The 17,307-nt window shown below is 46.0% G+C and overlaps 3 protein-coding genes across 4 annotated transcripts; 1 reads left to right on the plus strand and 2 right to left on the minus strand.

The window, feature by feature from the left end:
• Positions 1 to 1,911: 1,911 nt before the first annotated feature.
• Positions 1,912 to 7,293, plus strand: Synj (synaptojanin). Its single transcript, XM_017074235.4, has 4 exons — positions 1,912 to 2,027; positions 2,966 to 4,538; positions 4,597 to 6,816; positions 6,869 to 7,293. The coding sequence occupies exons 2-3, from the start codon at positions 3,081 to 3,083 to the stop codon at positions 6,793 to 6,795; spliced, it is 3,657 nt and encodes a 1,218-aa protein (XP_016929724.2). The 5' UTR covers positions 1,912 to 2,027; positions 2,966 to 3,080; the 3' UTR covers positions 6,796 to 6,816; positions 6,869 to 7,293.
• A 343-nt stretch (positions 7,294 to 7,636) lies between these two features.
• Positions 7,637 to 10,777, minus strand: LOC108008747 (outer dynein arm-docking complex subunit 4). Of its 2 annotated transcripts, none has more exons than XM_017072645.4 (2): positions 10,504 to 10,777; positions 7,637 to 8,532 (listed from the first exon to the last, which is right to left on the minus strand). In XM_017072645.4, exons 1-2 carry the CDS (start codon positions 10,630 to 10,632, stop codon positions 7,852 to 7,854), a joined length of 810 nt encoding a protein of 269 aa, XP_016928134.2. In that variant the 5' UTR covers positions 10,633 to 10,777; the 3' UTR covers positions 7,637 to 7,851. The 2 variants fall into 2 exon arrangements, with proteins under 2 accessions (XP_016928134.2, XP_016928132.2); XM_017072643.4 differs by lacking the exon at positions 10,504 to 10,777 and adding an exon at positions 8,718 to 9,431.
• Positions 10,778 to 11,388: 611 nt separating this feature from the next.
• LOC108008845 (uncharacterized) lies at positions 11,389 to 13,041 on the minus strand. Its single transcript, XM_017072751.4, has 3 exons — positions 12,776 to 13,041; positions 12,372 to 12,453; positions 11,389 to 12,244 (listed from the first exon to the last, which is right to left on the minus strand). The coding sequence occupies exons 1-3, from the start codon at positions 13,004 to 13,006 to the stop codon at positions 12,180 to 12,182; spliced, it is 378 nt and encodes a 125-aa protein (XP_016928240.1). The 5' UTR covers positions 13,007 to 13,041; the 3' UTR covers positions 11,389 to 12,179.
• Positions 13,042 to 17,307: the final 4,266 nt, after the last annotated feature.

Raw genomic sequence — 17,307 nt, forward strand, 5'->3', positions numbered from 1 at the left:
TTAGGTTCTGATTGATGTTTATTTTCGGTATCGTTTTCCATAGATCGCTTCTTCTTATCAGTTAGAGGGCTGAGTCAGCGGGGGTTTTGACCAAATAGGTGGGAAATGTTTGCCTGAGTCACACCATCGAGACAACGCTCGATTTCAGCGCAATTATCATGGCACTTTGACTCGACTTTGTCCGCTGTTAATGGGGGTTTAGAAGTGGTCTGTCCGAGTTATGTATGTGGGAGGTGATGGGTCAGGCTGGCGCACAATAGATGCTGTGGGCAGTTTGTAGAACCTTCCAGTCACATGATCGAAGGGGATTGCTCTGTCGGAACATTCTTTCGATTGCTTGCCACGCAGCCCCTTATCTTATTGAACTTAAGCCATGACAACAGCGCGACACAAACATATTTATGAATTAAGCGACTGCAGATAGGAGAACAGAACAGGCATATCAGCGGCAAAGGGTGGATGTAGCGTGTAGTTGGACCTTCGATGCAGGTCCGGAACAAAAAACAAGCCAAGGCCAACGCCTCTGGCTTTCGCATTAAGTAATAACAATTAGGAACTCGGGATAGATACATTTGGTGGGCACACACCATAAACGACTGCGGATATTTCTTTTTGCCCTGCCTAAAATGGGAGCACATGCAATTAAAACGGAATGACGTACTTTTGGGGGTGGGGAGTGCTAAAAATTCCGAAAGCGGCCATATCTCGGCCGGAGAATTATGTAAATTAATCAATCGTTATCAGCACCCGAGGCACGGCGATCCACTCGAATTTTCAGTTAACCGATTAGATAATACATGTGGGTACTGCGAAAACCCTTCGACTAGAATTGTTGCTTCGTTTGCCAAGCTAAATCGAACTACGAGAAATAACCTTTAATTAAGTATGTATTTTTAAATAAATTCGTAACCTAAGCCTAGAGCTAGTCAAACGTAACTATATTTACCGAATAAACCGAAAATCAAGACCAAAATAAACCAGAGTTTGTTTACTTTATTAGTTCGTAAAAGAATGCTGTATAACGCATATTTGTTCACGTCCTCATTATTCTGATAAGACGCAATGGAGTGAATCATCCGATTTATTGTGATTTACAATTAGATCGTTTGTTTATGATTACTCAAAATAGGAATGGGCTATCTAATCGACCTTAGAAGAGCATGATGAACACGTGAAGAAAAGATAGCAGGATGGGATGTTGCACTTATGTAGCTGAAATACAGTGATTTGTTTCGTCCGTCATTTTAAGTGAATCAAAGTACTATTTATTAAATTAAACATACATAGATATGTATAAAAATATCAATGAATTGTATTTATTTTCTGGTCTACCATGTTGAACTAAAAGTATGTTGTGGGGCTAGAAAATATAAATATTCTACTCTTCAAATTTAAGGACATACATGATTTATAAACAATTTAAAGGAAAATAAATTAGTAACGTTAAAGAAGTGGTTGTTGATATAAAAACGTACGTCTTTTTTCTGTGTAGCAAAGGGAGCGCCGGAGAAACCCCAGATTAGGTAGGACTAGGAGTCATGCCTAACATTATGGGCGTTTCCCTATCAGTTCAATAAAAAAGTGTGCGTTTTTTGGCGATTAAGATACCGGCTATATTTGTCACTTGTCAAAAAGATTTGTTTTAGATATTCTAGGCAATCGGCAAGCTGCCATTGATTAGGTGCCCGTAGCCTCGGGCTGTTATCAAGAGTCTAGCGTAATCTTCAAAAGTAATCTTCCCAAGTGGTCAACACACTTGACTTTGTTTTTTTAGTACACAATTCAAATTCAAAATTTTAGTTCAACGTGCTGATCTAAATCGATAGCCCGATAGCTATCGAGGCAAGAATGCAGTCGTCTCGCCGTTTACCTAATACGGTCATACTATGATTTTCTCTCTCTTTCGTCTCTTACGTCTTTACTGACTTTACGTGTTACGTTTGCCTGAAATTAAAATTGCGGATCGACATACGGTCATACTAGCCAAAGCTCGAGAATTTTGCAATCGCAAAAAATCGCAAACAAAGGTATTAGAGTGTATTTAAGCCCAAATAAAAGGAAATTAAAGTGTCGGTGGCCATATGAACTACTGTAATTCCCGTGACAAGTGTTTGCAAGTGGATCCGATAGTGGGCTGCCTGAAAAAACATTGAACTAAAAGTGCAAATTGCATGTGAAAAATCTATAGAATGCGCAGAAAATGTTTATCAGTCACACGCACACACACAGGCACAAGTAGAGAGAGCGAGCGAGAGAGAGAGCTCAGCTGTCGCCGGTGCATGTGAGCTTCGGCAAGTGTGTGCGTGAACTTGAGTGGGAGGCGGAAATATTGGAAAAATTCCGTTGCTTTTCGGTTTGTTTATATTTAAGAGTTGCCCATTGATTTTTAACAGGCGCCCGAAATTTTAGTGCCATTTCAGTTCAAAAGTTTCGGTTGAGCTGGCTAAACTTTTCCCATTTCGCTCCATATTTGTTTAGGTTTAAAGTTCAAGGGAACCGACATAATCTGGTAACAAAAACCTTTAATTCGAAATCAATTAATGTGCTGTTTAGTTATTCCAGCACACTAAGATCTAAGAAATTATTATCGTTTCATTGAATTTCAGTATAATTGTTAGATTGATATGATCGCATCACTTTGGTTATTAAATGAAAAAATCATTATTTCGAGGGTATGGTATTCGAAATTAAGAATCTTGAACATTAAACTCTCTCCATTACTTACAAAAGTTAATGTCGACGTCCTTATTTTTCACTCCTTATTGATTTCTGAGTATTTACGAAGGATGGGAAGTTGAACAATGCAGTTTCCAACATTTATTTTACGATATTTTATTATCAACATGAATATTAAAAAATCCCGAGTCATTTTTCCTGTGTAGCCAATGAAAATTCCATGTGAATGTGATAAACACCCATTGAAATGTGAAATACACCCTCAATTTAAATGTTTTTCTATCCGCAGATGTCTTAGCTTAGAGCTCTCGCCCAAAAACACAAACTGCTTACAGCAAAAGGACTCAATCACTCCACTCGTTAGATAACCCACAAACCAAGTAACCGAGAGAGATCCCAGCAAGATGGCCATGTCCAAGGTGATTCGCGTGCTGGAGAAGTCCATTGCCCCCTCGCCGCACAGCGTTCTACTGGAGCACCGCCACAAGAGCGACAGCATCCTGTTCGAGTCCCACGCGGTGGCCCTGCTCACCCAGCAGGAGACGGATGTGATCCGGAAGCAGTACACCAAGGTGTGCGACGCCTACGGCTGCCTCGGGGCCCTCCAGCTGAACGCCGGCGAGAGCACCGTGCTGTTCCTGGTCCTGGTCACCGGCTGCGTGTCCATGGGCAAGATCGGCGACATCGAGATCTTCCGGATAACGCAGACCACCTTCGTCTCGCTGCAGAATGCGGCGCCCAACGAGGACAAGATCAGCGAGGTGCGCAAGCTGCTCAACTCCGGCACCTTCTACTTCGCCCACACCAATGCCAGTGCCTCGGCCTCCGGAGCTCCGGCGCAGCGGTTCGACATCACGCTCTGCGCCCAGCGACGCCAGCAGACGGAGGAGACGGACAACCGGTTCTTCTGGAACCGCATGATGCACATTCACCTGATGCGCTTCGGCATCGACTGCCGTTCTTGGCTGCTGCAGGCCATGTGCGGCTCCGTGGAGGTGCGAACCGTCTACATCGGCGCCAAACAGGCCCGGGCAGCCATCATCTCCCGGCTGAGCTGTGAGCGGGCGGGGACGCGTTTCAATGTGCGCGGCACCAACGACGAGGGCTATGTGGCCAACTTCGTGGAGACGGAGCAGGTGATCTACGTGGACGGCGATGTTACCAGCTATGTGCAGACGCGCGGATCAGTGCCTCTCTTTTGGGAGCAGCCTGGCGTTCAGGTCGGTTCGCACAAGGTGAAGCTTTCGCGAGGATTCGAGACATCGGCCGCCGCCTTCGATCGCCACATGAGCATGATGCGGCAGCGCTATGGCTACCAGACGATTGTGAATCTGCTGGGCAGCTCACTGGTCGGCAGCAAGGAGGGCGAGGCCATGCTGAGTAATGAGTTCCAGCGCCATCACGGTATGTCAGCCCACAAGGATGTGCCGCATGTGGTGTTCGACTATCATCAGGAATGTCGCGGCGGTAACTTCTCGGCGCTGGCCAAGCTCAAGGAGCGGATCGTGGCCTGCGGGGGCAACTACGGCGTCTTCCACGCGTCCGGCAGTCAGGTGTTGCGCGAGCAGTTCGGAGTGGTGCGCACGAATTGCCTGGACTGTCTGGACAGGACGAACTGTGTGCAGACATATCTGGGACTAGACACGCTCGGTCTGCAGCTGGAGGCGCTGAAAATGGGTGGCAAGCAGCAGAATATCTCGCGGTTCGAGGAGATCTTCCGCCAGATGTGGATCAACAACGGAAACGAAGTCAGCAAGATCTACGCCGGCACAGGGGCCATCCAGGGAGGATCCAAGTTAATGGATGGTGCACGATCGGCGGCCAGGACAATTCAAAACAATCTACTGGACAATTCCAAGCAGGTAAGTGGTTAAAAACATCCCTTTCCCTTCTGTTGCTTACTATAGTACACCATTTCAGGAAGCCATTGATGTGCTGTTGGTGGGCTCCACCCTCAGCTCCGAACTGGCGGATCGGGCTCGCATTCTGCTGCCTTCCAACATGTTGCACGCCCCCACCACTGTCTTAAGGGAGCTGTGCAAGCGCTACACGGAGTATGTGCGTCCTAGAATGGCACGCGTGGCCGTGGGCACCTACAACGTCAATGGAGGCAAGCACTTCCGCAGCATTGTGTTCAAGGACTCGCTGGCCGACTGGCTGCTCGATTGCCACGCTCTTGCCCGCTCTAAGGCGCTGGTGGATGTCAACAATCCGTCGGAGAACGTCGACCATCCGGTGGATATTTACGCCATCGGATTCGAGGAGATCGTTGATCTGAATGCATCCAACATCATGGCGGCCAGCACGGAAAACTCAAAATTGTGGGCCGAGGAGCTGCAGAAGACGATCTCTCGGGACAATGACTACGTGCTGCTCACGTACCAGCAACTGGTGGGCGTGTGCCTATACATCTACATCCGGCCGGAGCATGCGCCGCACATCCGGGATGTGGCCATTGACTGCGTGAAGACGGGGTTGGGCGGAGCCACTGGAAACAAGGGTGCCTGTGCCATACGATTTGTGCTCCACGGCACATCCATGTGCTTTGTGTGCGCTCACTTTGCAGCCGGGCAGTCTCAAGTGGCGGAGAGGAATGCCGACTATGCGGAGATCACTCGGAAGTTGGCCTTTCCAATGGGCAGGACCCTAAAATCCCACGATTGGGTATTTTGGTGCGGCGACTTCAACTACCGCATCGACATGGAAAAGGACGAGCTAAAGGAGTGCATCCGGAATGGAGATCTGCCAACCGTCCTCGAATTCGATCAGTTGCGCAAGGAGCAGGAGGCGGGCAATGTGTTTGGCGAGTTCCTCGAGGGAGAAATCGGCTTTGATCCCACGTACAAGTACGACTTGTTTAGCGACGACTACGACACGTCGGAGAAACAGCGTGCTCCTGCCTGGACGGATCGGGTTCTCTGGCGTCGCAGGAAGGCGTTGGCCGAGGGAGACTTCGCCGCATCAACCTGGAATCCCGGCAAGCTGATACACTACGGTCGTTCGGAGCTGAAGCAGAGCGACCATCGACCAGTGATCGCCATTATTGATGCGGAGATCATGGAGATCGACCAGCAGCGTCGACGTGCCGTCTTCGAGCAAGTTATCCGTGATCTGGGTCCACCGGACTCTACCATTGTGGTGCATGTACTGGAGTCTTCGTCGACGGGGGATGATGATGGACCCACCATCTATGACGAGAACGTGATGTCGGCTTTAATAGCCGAGCTGTCCAAGATGGGAGAGGTCACCTTGGTGCGCTATGTGGAAGACACCATGTGGGTCACTTTCCGGGATGGAGAATCAGCCTTAAATGCGGCTTCCAAGAAGAGCACCCAAGTTTGTGGACTGGACCTTGTCCTGGAGCTGAAGTCCAGTGACTGGCAGCATCTGGTGGACAGCGAGATCGAGCTGTGCACCACCAACACCATTCCGCTGTGCGCTAATCCTTCGGAGCACGCGCAGCTCCTCCAAGCCATTTCTCCAGAGCTGCCGCAGCGCCCCAAGCAGCCGCCCACACGTCCCCCAGCCCGCCCCCCAATGCCTATGTCGCCAAAGAACTCGCCACGCCACTTGCCCCACGTGGGGGTCATCAGCATTGTGCCCAAGCCGGCGAAGCCACCGATGCCACCTCAACCGCAATCTCAGCCCCTCATTCCCTCGCCGCTTCAGCCGCAACCGGCACCGCCTCGTCCGCCGGCAATGGACACTACGCCATCCTCGAAATCGCAATCTCCCACGGAACTGGTTTCCGCCAGTTCGTCGACCTCCTCATCGGGCAAGGCTTCGCCCACGGCTCCGGCTGTGCCCTCCGGACCGCCCACACCGCCACGTCAAACGCAGAGCAAGCAGGGCACTCCCGCTGCGACGCCCACGCGCCAAGTGGCGTCGCCCAAGGATCAGATTCCACCCGATACCGCCTACGAAACCGCCAGTAACATTTACGAGGAGATCCAGGAGGATGTGCCCGCACCACGCCATCCGCCGCCGGCTGGACCGCCGCCAGTGATAGGAGCACAGATGGGGCCGCCGCCACCGCTGCCGAATAGAAGGGGCCCACCACCCATACCAAATAGGAGCGGCAACGCTCCACCGCTGCCCACGCGTCCCGCCAACAACTGAGCACCAGGCTACGCACACGGGGTTCGTTTAGCATTTGTAGTGTTTAATATTCCTCTAAAAGTTTTCCTTTCAGCTCGCTGTCTTGCACTCCGATTGCATTCCGAATCGCTGTATTTAATGTTATATATACTCGAATATATTGGGCCACCCATGGAGGAGAACTCCCGGCAATATCTGCACTTCGCATGGAATCAACATATGTTACTAGTGTTACCTGTTTGTTTGTTTCGATAGTTTCTAGCCGGAATCAAACTGAAATTGAAAGTAAACTAATCAGTTCCACCTAGTTAAAGCCCAAACGACCCCGTTCTGTTACACTTTTTGTACTTGTTTACCGCTGGCCAGACGTACTCAACCCAATAACACCGGATTTGCCGAGGACGAACAAATAATGAATTATATAAGCGACAAAGTATTACACTACTCTGCATAAATGTAATGTTTAAATGAATTATAGCCGTACTAGTCAAATTATGAAATAAAAGTATGAACACTGGAGCAGCAATTCGAATTCTGTAAACGATTGCGATATGAACGATATACTTAAACATATTTATCCATTGTTATTGAACAACTATTGACAAAAATTACCTATTATTCCACATTGTTAAACTATCGTTGCAGTCGGTCAATTTGAGGCTACACTTAGATTTGCGTTTCAGTTGCCTACAAAAGTATATCAATGAAATTGAGAACAAATTGCAAATTGCTCTGTTCAAACGTTGAAGTTACGCCTAAGATTAAAAATAATCCCGAATCGAATGAAAACCAATTAGCATACAACACAATAAACAAGTTGGATCGCTGTAGTCGCTACTCCAACTGCATACTCGCTAAAACATTGGGTCTTAATTTGATATATTTTACAGATTTCTATCGTTTTTGAGGAAGATTTAAATGGTATCTTTTAGAACCACATTAAAACAATAATTTTGTAATGCTCCGACTAACAATAATTTAATTAATTCAATTTCAGATCAGCAAGTTGACTCAACGCAAACAGAAACTTAACACCGGAAGCTGGAACTCTGAGGAAGCCTGGGAGAGCTGGCGTCACTAGAACCACTTGGGCAGGGCGTCGTGGGGCAGGTTCTTGTGATTGGGCAGCGCTGTGCAAGGACGCTGTTGGCGCCAGAACTCCTGCCGCTTGTTGAGGAACTCCACCGCCTCTCGCGCGTAGGCGGATATGCTCTCCGTGTGGGTGTCCGCACGCACCAAGTCCGGATGGAGCAGTAGCTTCTCCAGGTACTCCTTGTCCACGCACAGCTCGCCCAGCAGCTTGCGGGCGTTTCGTCGCTCCAGGTCCGCTCGACTTGGTTTCTGGCGAGTCCTGGCACTGCTTCCGGGTGCTACCGCTGGCTGAGATTTGGGCGTGTCTTCGCCGAACTTCCGAGACTTACCACTCTTGGGAGCGGATGAGGATGGCGCTGCTCCCACCGGACCCGGCTTGCTGCCGATCGTGTTCTCGATGGCCTCCTGCGTCTTTTGAACGCCCAGACGGAAGAGGGCCAGTTCCGGACGGGCTCGCAATCCGCGGTGGAAGAACATCAGACTCTGCTCGAACTGACCCAGGTAGTAGAGCGACTCGGCCTTCTGGTAGATGGCCCGAATGTTGTTCTTGTCCTCCCCCAGAGCCGTCTCCGCATCCTGCAGAGCTTTGGAGGCCTCGCCCAGCAGCAAGTAGCATTTGCTGCGCGAAATCAAAGCGTTGATGTCGGTGCAATTTAGCTCGAGGGCCTGAAAAAGTGAACAACATTAGGACTCTGTCTTTAACTCAACGAAATAACAATGATCATTAATTATAAACGAAATACTTAGACATAATTTAAGATATCGACTCCGAGTTCAGTGTTCTTCAACTTCCTTTCTTAACTGTATAGTCTTATAGCTTAGTAATTTGTATAATCTTAACCACGTAGCACCTTGCAAAAGAAGTGGATGGCGTTTTCGGGATTGGCGTTCTTGATTTCCTTGAGGCCTAGTGCGATCACCGAGCTGATATCCGCCTCGTCGGGGATGAGCAGGGCCTCGTTGCGGTCCTGTTTCTGTTTGATCTGCAGACTCTGCTTGATGTCGAAAGCGCCGGCGCTGACGGCGGCCGCTCGATCCTTGTCTGTGTAGAAGTCCACGAAGTTCTCCTTGGGCTTCTTCTTCTTGGCGATCTGCTCCTCGATCTTCTTGCGGGCAGCCCTTAACTCGGCCTCGATGCGATTGCCCCGCTTACCCCCGGCACCGTCGCCACCCGCTCCACCGCCGGCTCCTCCGTCATCCGCCTGCTTGCCATCCCGTCCGGCACCACGCCCACCGCGACCATCCGTCGACTCACGCCTCTCCCAGATGGGCGGCTTATGGGAGCGACCCTTGGAGCGTCGATTTGTCTCCTCCTGGGACTCCTCCTCCGCCGCCGCTCCCGTGCGGATGAAGCTCTGCAGCAGCTCCTGCTCCTTGTCCACAGCAAGGATGGTGTTCAGCAAGTTCGACATACTCTTGTGTTCTCCTTACGCAACCGCTGGTAAAAATCTCAGGCGTCCAACTTTGGAACAAGGAGTACAAATCCAACTACTGACCAAATAGCTCGCCGATTGATTGGCGCAATGATGGACTGTTGCCCAGGAAACTGGCGCTTTCAAATGGGTTAGCAATCGATAACAAAACAACCATGTGTGCCAGGTGCCAGGTGCCAGGTGCCAAAAATCAGGTGTCGTGTCTTGGGGCGGTGTGAATGCCATGAACAATGGCCTCCATATGGGTCGCGACCTTGAGCACATCCTGCTCGAAGGTGAAGCTGGATGCATGTGATGTCCATCTTTCCCTTTACTTTTTCGCATGTACGAGTGTAAGATAAGACAAAAGGGGCTTATGGTGCGTATGAGTAATTACAAAAATTAAAAACCATCATACGCAGTATAAGCCACTTTTGTGATTTTGGTTAGCCTAGTTGGTTTTTTGAAATTCTGGTTTTCGGTTAGCATTACATTTTTGTTATCATAGAGATCATAGACGTGTGTGTCGAGCAGATGTCTTTCCTATGCTCGCTTAATGGAATGCTGCCGACAGCTGCTCCACAGGTTAGAGTTCAGTAAAACAAAACCACGTTGTGAATGTCAAACTGTGGCCCGTTTTGGGGACTTGTAACTTAGCCGAGCTTTCAAAGCTTTAGTGGGGTTTCCTTCCAATCATTGGAGCCCTATTAGACACCATACTTATTTTGCTACCTTATCTGATTTTGATCCATTTTTAAGTCATCCTGAGATCATTTAAAAATAAGACAAATAAAGTCCCTTGGGGACTGATATTTAACATTATGTTAACATTTGTAGGTTAATAATACAATTTAATTAATTCTTATATATTTATACTTAGAGTTGCTTATTAATTATTTATTAAATATTTAAAAGGAATGGTTAATAATTTAATCTATTTTTTCTCAAAAGCCTGTATTTCACAAGACTAAAATGTATCAACCAATTCGTTAATCTGAAATGTATATTTTTCACGATTCATCGATTGATAAGTGTAAAGTTATTTCAATTATATGGAATTTGGTAGATGGTCAGATGGTCGATTTGTATAAAAGCACTATGTTATATACATATATAACAATAATATCTTAAAAAAGCCTTTTGGAAGATATATATATTTTTTAATAATATCTTAAACTAGCTCACAGGATATTTAACGAAAAAACTAATAATAAATTCGACGCACCTGATTGTAACCGAACAGAGCTTTTTCGTAGGCCCGGACTTTCATGTGGTTATTGGATTGATCGCACAGCAATTTTATGTTGGTCTCGATCTCTTCGAGAGTGTCAACCTTTGGTTTCTTGCGCGGCATTTTGGATTTGGTCTTGTGGAGTTATTCTAGAAGTAAGGGGATCGCTCACTAAATGGTAGTTTCACATTTTTCACTTTTGGGGCATCGAGTTCGTCCTCCGCCTTATAAAATTGACGTCTGTTCGCGACGCTTGTCGTTGGGCAACTGAATTGCCTGCCCTCACTTTACATTTTGTTAGACTTGGGCTCGTCTCGAGACCCATCAACCCACCAAACCACGAGCCATCACCAGCCCCAGCTCCTGTTTCTGGCTTTTCTTTACTTTGTATGCAAGTTTACATGCGCTGACAAGCAGCAATAAACTTCAATAAAGTTTCATTAATATCTCAACAAACCCTTCTGGGCACTGGGAGAAAGGCCCGCAATAACTATATCATAACTATTTATTGTCAATATAAAATAAGGAAATATTTTATATCATAATTTCTGATGATAGATAATAACAATAGATTCGATTTGGCACAATAGGCATCTGAAAAAGTTATGTGATGATTAAATAGAACCCGTTTTATAACCAAGCCTTGGGAACAAGGGGGAACTATTTTTTTCCAGTGCAGGGACTCTGGATCGCTGGGGAAGAGGGGCCACCGCATTTACACGCAGTTAATTGAAGCCATCAGAATTAAACCCGAACTCGGGACAGAGGAGTCACGCACCCAAAACCAGCTGATAAGAGAAGGCCAACGGCAGAGTCAGACAATCGATTTGCAGCAGGTGAAACCCATTTGGTAGCACTACCACCGAAAACCAGCTGTACGGATAGTGGTAGGGGGAAATACAGTCGCCAGTTAAGGACATTTATTTCGACAAATTTATGTACCCCAACAAATTGCTATTAATTTTCCGGTATTGTTTTTAGAGTAAATAAATAAGCTTGATGTTTGAGCAGGTCGTAAAGATGGAGCACGTGAGGGAAGGTGGGGCTTGGCCTGGGATTGGAGTTCCTTGTGCCTGGCTAGAGGGAGGTGGTTCCGTTCCAGGACTTTTTGGTCTTGCGTGTGCCATCCTCATTTCGCCAGCGGCTGGCAACCTTCGCGGTGGCGTGACGAAACAATTTTATTTGTCCTGCCCTCGTAACGGTGGCCTGGCCTCAGGAAGGCGGATGAGGAGGTGGATCCGGAGGTGGGCCGCCATTTGTGGCCTACTCCCCTCCTTTCGGTTCCCTCGCAGATGGGCTGTCGGAAATTATGATATTTGCATTTGCTCAAGTTGCTCCCCTCGGAGGAGGAAGAGGGGAGCAGACCTTAATGCCGACTCGCGTTTACGACAACTCCAATTGAGCAGACACGACCTCCGATTGTAATGGCTTCGTTTCCAGATTGGAGCAGCCCGCATGCAAGGCACCAAGCGCCCAACCTGTTGAGTGCGGAATGGATTCGCCTCCACTCGAATGGGGCCACCTCGCCTGCCTCAAATGGAATAAAACATGATGGGATGTTACTCCTTTTTCCTACGGCATATTTTCAATATTATATTATAAACTCCGCATACGTTTTCTTTTAACTAATAATAACAAGATACGTTGTTCTTTTTATTTTCTAAGCGCCCTTAGCCTTTTTTCCAGCGTCTCCTCATGTATTGACACAAGCATCGCATGGTGGAGAAATGTACAACTAAAGTTGGGAAAAAGACAAGTAAATGGTGTTAGGGAAACTGTGTAGATTTTACAGGATTCTTTACAATTTTTGGGTAAAAAAATGTATGGTTGCTATCCGAAGAACATTCCGTTCTCAAACTTACTTGTAAACAATAGAACCGGGAGGGAAGCCATTGCGAATGCATAGCTCAATAACTTTCCACATTTAAAAGCAACCCACTTGTTCTGTAATAGATAATAAATAAATATTAAGAGAATATGTTCCGATCAAAAATATGTTTTAATAAAAACAGAGTGCAAACAATAGTGCCAGCCTATAACGAATAGTACTGAATCAAAACTTGGTGTGGTGACTTTGTGTATATAACATTTGGGACCAAATCTCGCTAACTTAAAATGTGTAGAGAGTGTGGAAGATTGAGCTAAAATAAATCGAAGTCATTTTTTTTAAATCATGGCAATATAATATTAATTTTAAATTAAGTTGCCATGACTTTTTAAAGTAAAGGGACCCAACAACCAAGTACTCATAAATAAAATGACTTACGCATTCCATACCGATGTATATTAATGCACCGGCTAAAAGATAAGACAATCCCAAAATCGCAAAGGCTATAGACAACATTCTTTGATGCAATTGCATTGTACGTGTCAGTTTCAATTGTTCGGCAATAAGAATCAGCGTATATCCACTCCCGATTAATGTTCCCCATACCATACACCATATTGCATAGAAGCAAGTACACTGTTCAGGGGATACACTCTTGACCCGACACATTAGGAAACCGAATAATTCAACTTTGTAGGGACTACTACTTTAAATTTCAAGAGCTTGTTTTCAAAGATTACTTAGACTGAATGAATCAGTATCGCTTCACAGCAAAATGTGAGGGAAAAATTTATTTTATGGCATGGAGCACAGAACCAGAACATACTATATTATTAATATTATTTATTGAGAGCATTGAGATATGGTTTTCAATATGCCTGACCTCGACGCTACTTGACTTATTTCGTTAAAAAGTTAAAAATGAATGGTAACAAAGTCTCTTTATAATTTCCGTACTTCACGTCCGGTATAATCAAAGGTTTCCTGTTTAAGGGAATGTATGCATTTACACCGATTGTATGTCTGCTATTCTTGGGATCCATTGAATTCTTAGCTTTTTCCACCGATTCTCCACATATGGACAACTATATGCATAAGGGAGTGAAAAATTACATACTCTGAAACAAATCTGTAGAAATCTTAGCTTATATTGGATGATAGTGTACCAACATACATGTGGGATGCGGTACTGGAGAGACAAGGACCACTAGAAGCGGTCTCACCTACTGATCTATTATCTTTCCCTTTCTGTACTCGATATTCCTAAGTTACTCGATATTCCTAAGTTATATTCGATACCCAGTTGCAACGTGAGTGCAAAGTGGCAACGCACCGCCATACTCACTCGCTGCCAGAATCTCGCAAAGTACAGTTCATAAGCACACGTATATTTTTGTAAAACCTAAGTTAATCAGTCGAATGTGAATAAAGCATATCATCATACTATTTAAGTCAGCGTCATCTTTTCTAAAAGAGGACCCTGCAATTTTTGGGGGCTCAACCGGGATATAGCCTACCATTCGACAGAACTTTCACCTTGACAAAAACACGTGGAGTGCGTATGCAGAGAGCTGGTGAAATTGAGCAAATCGGCTAGATATCTTCAAATCGTCATAAGCAATTTGGCTGGAGTGTGACAAAGAAGGCTGGCGCAGAAAGCAGACACAGTTGGTGGCTTTTGCAAAGGCAAGAACTTGGAGAACTAGCGGACGAAGTGCTGGAAGGATTAAGAGGCAGCGGATCGTGGCTGGAAACATAGGAGAAGCAGCAGACACGGGCTGGAAGCAGTGGAGATACAACGAGCAAGACATTGGATCTGGTGTGGTCATCGGAGCGTGCGTGCAGGATTGTGCAAGCGAAAGGCTGGTGCACAGATCTTGGCAGCAGACGAAAGCATCCAGAAAGTTCCAGTTGAGTTTGGAAGTCTTCATTGTATGTGTGACGCTACAAAAGCGGGAAGCGTGGCAAAGAAATACGACGACGACCAAAAGCGACATCATTGAGCGAGTGGCTGAACTTTTGGAGGAGTGTTGCCGGAAAGTTTATTTCAAGTCGTTTGTAAAGTAGTGGGGTAACATTGAAATCAAGCAGTTCCAGAGACAGGGTGGTTAATCTATTTACAATTTGCTTTTGATACTAAATTTAAGAAAACATTGTTTAATCTTAATAATCTACAGGACCAAGTTGTAAAATGGAGAAAAACGAGATCTTGGCACTGCGAGTTGAAGAGTTGCGTCGGAAGTTGTCGGAGTTGCAATTGGGTACGACTGGATTGAAAGCGGAATTGCAAGACAGGTTGTTGACCTACTACGGTCTAGACAATGACGGTGAGTCGGAAACGGAGGATAATGGTGAAGATGGTCTATCAGTAACGTCCGCAGAAACCACTATAAATCGGCCAAACGCAGCAGGTTGGCATCAAGGACTAGGAAACGAAAGGCAGGGTAGATCATGGTTCACGTTGAAAGATGTAGAGGGCAGTGTTTCGCAGTTTTCTGGGTCGAGTTCCCCAGATATAAACCAATGGATAGGAGAGTTGGAGGATTGTGCAGCTACAGTTGAGTGGAACCCTTTACAGTTGTTTGTGTATGCAAAACAGTTGCTTAGTGGAGCAGCAAAGATGTTTGTGCGTAGCCAGAGAAATATCAAAGACTGGGCAAGTTTGAAATCGGCTTTGTTGGAGGAGTTTGGAATCCAGTTATCCTCAGCAGAAGTTCATCGCAGGTTGGGAAAACGACAGCAGCATAAGGGTGAATCCTTGCACGAGTTCCTTTATGCACTTATGGAAATTGCAAAGCCCATTTGTTTGGAGGAAGAAAGTTTGATCGAGTATTTCGTTGAGGGTATCCCAGATGCTAGATCAAATAAGGCAATGCTATACCAGGCCAGAAACCTTAAGGACCTTAAGTTACAAATCGACGCGTATCAAAAATACCGTGGATCATCCAAACCAGTTAACAAGTATGGTTTACAGGGTAGCAAGGCTGTGCACGACACAAAACAAGATGCGGTAGGTGGATCAGTTAGGAAATGTTTTCGGTGCGGAGATTCGTCGCACATGAAGAAAGACTGTCCCGTGAAGGAGAAATGTTTTAAATGCGATCAACCAGGACACCGAGCAGCGCAATGCAAAGCAGATGTACAGGTCAAAACAGAGAGAGCAACCAATGTCGTCCAGGACGATAAAGTCGTTTCACAACCATCGCGTGAGTCCTTTTCTTCAAGCTTGGAATTGAAATCTGTGATGTGTAGGAATTCAGAATTCAAAGGACTTGTGGACACAGGTGCTGAATTGTGTTTGATGCGTAGGCGTGTGTTCTTGAAGCTAGGCGTAGGAGTAGGCAGTCTGATGGGTCGTCAGAGAGTTTTGACAGGTATCGGTGAAAGTCAGGTGCTAACATTCGGAAGCTTCGTTACAAAGGTCGTTATCGATGGAATCGACATGTCGGTCGAGTTTCATGTCATACCAGATGACGATATGAAGTTTGACGCAATCTTAGGCACAACAATCTTAAACAGCATAGACATGATGGTAACCAAGTCTGGCACTATATTTTCGCCAAGAGTTCAAAGTGTTCAGGAAAGACCAACGACAGGATCAGACGATAACCAGGCAGAGCAGAGTACTTGTATGCAGCTAATTAGTGAATTCGAAAGTCTGTGCATGATCAGCACGAAAGACTCTAAGACAGTCTCAGCAGTAGAATTAGAGCACTTGAGTCAGGAAGTAGCTTCTGAAGTGGAGTCATTGATCGAAAGTTACAAGCCAAAAAGAAATCTCACTTCACCAGTCGAGATGAAGATCTTATTGACAGACGAGTTGCCTGTTTTCCAACATCCGAGACGATTAGCTTACTGCGATCAGAAAATTGTCGATGACCAGGTTCAAGAATGGCTAGAGGAAGGGATAATCAAGCCTAGTACATCCGAGTTTGCTTCGCCAGTGGTGCTTGTAGATAAGAAGAACGGGAAGAAGCGCTTGTGTTGCGATTATAGAAAGTTAAATGAAAAGATCGTCCGAGATAACTTCCCAACAGCTCAAATGGACTGTGTGATCGAAAAGCTACAAGGTGGACAAGTTTTTACAACTCTAGATTTGACTAATGGTTTTTTTCACGTGCCTGTTTCGCCAGAATCCCAAAAGTATACATCGTTCGTAACTCAGAGTGGTCAGTATGAGTTCCTGTTTGTACCCTTCGGTATAACAAACTCTCCAGCAGTGTTTACCAGGTTTATCATGGCAGTTATGCGTGATTCGATTAAGAACGAGGATGCGGTTGTATACATGGACGATGTGATCATTTCGAGCAAGAGTATCGATGAGGGCGTGCAGAAGTTGAAGCGAGTTTTGGAAGTGGCACAAGGAAATGGTTTGCGCATAAATTGGAGTAAATGTCAGGTGTTGAAGCGCAAAGTTAACTTCTTAGGCTATGTCGTTGAAAACGGTACCATCAAGCCAGGTAATGAGAAAACTCAAGCAGTTGCTGATTTTCCGATTCCGCGCGACAAGAAAGGAGTCCAAAGATTCTTAGGATTGACGTCATACTTCCGTAGATTTGTGGAAGGATACGCCGTAATTGCCAAACCGTTGTCCGACATGTTGCGCAAGGAGGTGAGGTTCGAGTTTCAAGACCAGCAATTAGCAGCATTCAAAAAGCTTAAAGAAGCGTTGATCAGTGGACCAGTTCTGAAGCTCTATAATCATTCGCTTGACACAGAAATTCATACCGATGCATCCAAGTTCGGATTTGGAGCCGTTTTGCTTCAACGAGATTCCTTTGATAACTTGTGGCATCCAGTTTTCTACATGAGCCGTAAAACCAAGCCATGTGAAGAAAAGTATCATTCCTATGAATTGGAAGTACTTGCAGTTATCGGAGCCTTGGTAAAGTGGCGGGTGTACGTTCTAGGGAAGAAGTTTAAAATCATTACGGACTGTAACGCTTTTGCCATGACCATGAAGAAGAAGG

The sequence above is a fragment of the Drosophila suzukii genome, chromosome 2R (genome assembly GCF_043229965.1).
Source record: "Drosophila suzukii chromosome 2R, CBGP_Dsuzu_IsoJpt1.0, whole genome shotgun sequence".
Classification (NCBI taxonomy): domain Eukaryota; kingdom Metazoa; phylum Arthropoda; class Insecta; order Diptera; family Drosophilidae; genus Drosophila; species Drosophila suzukii.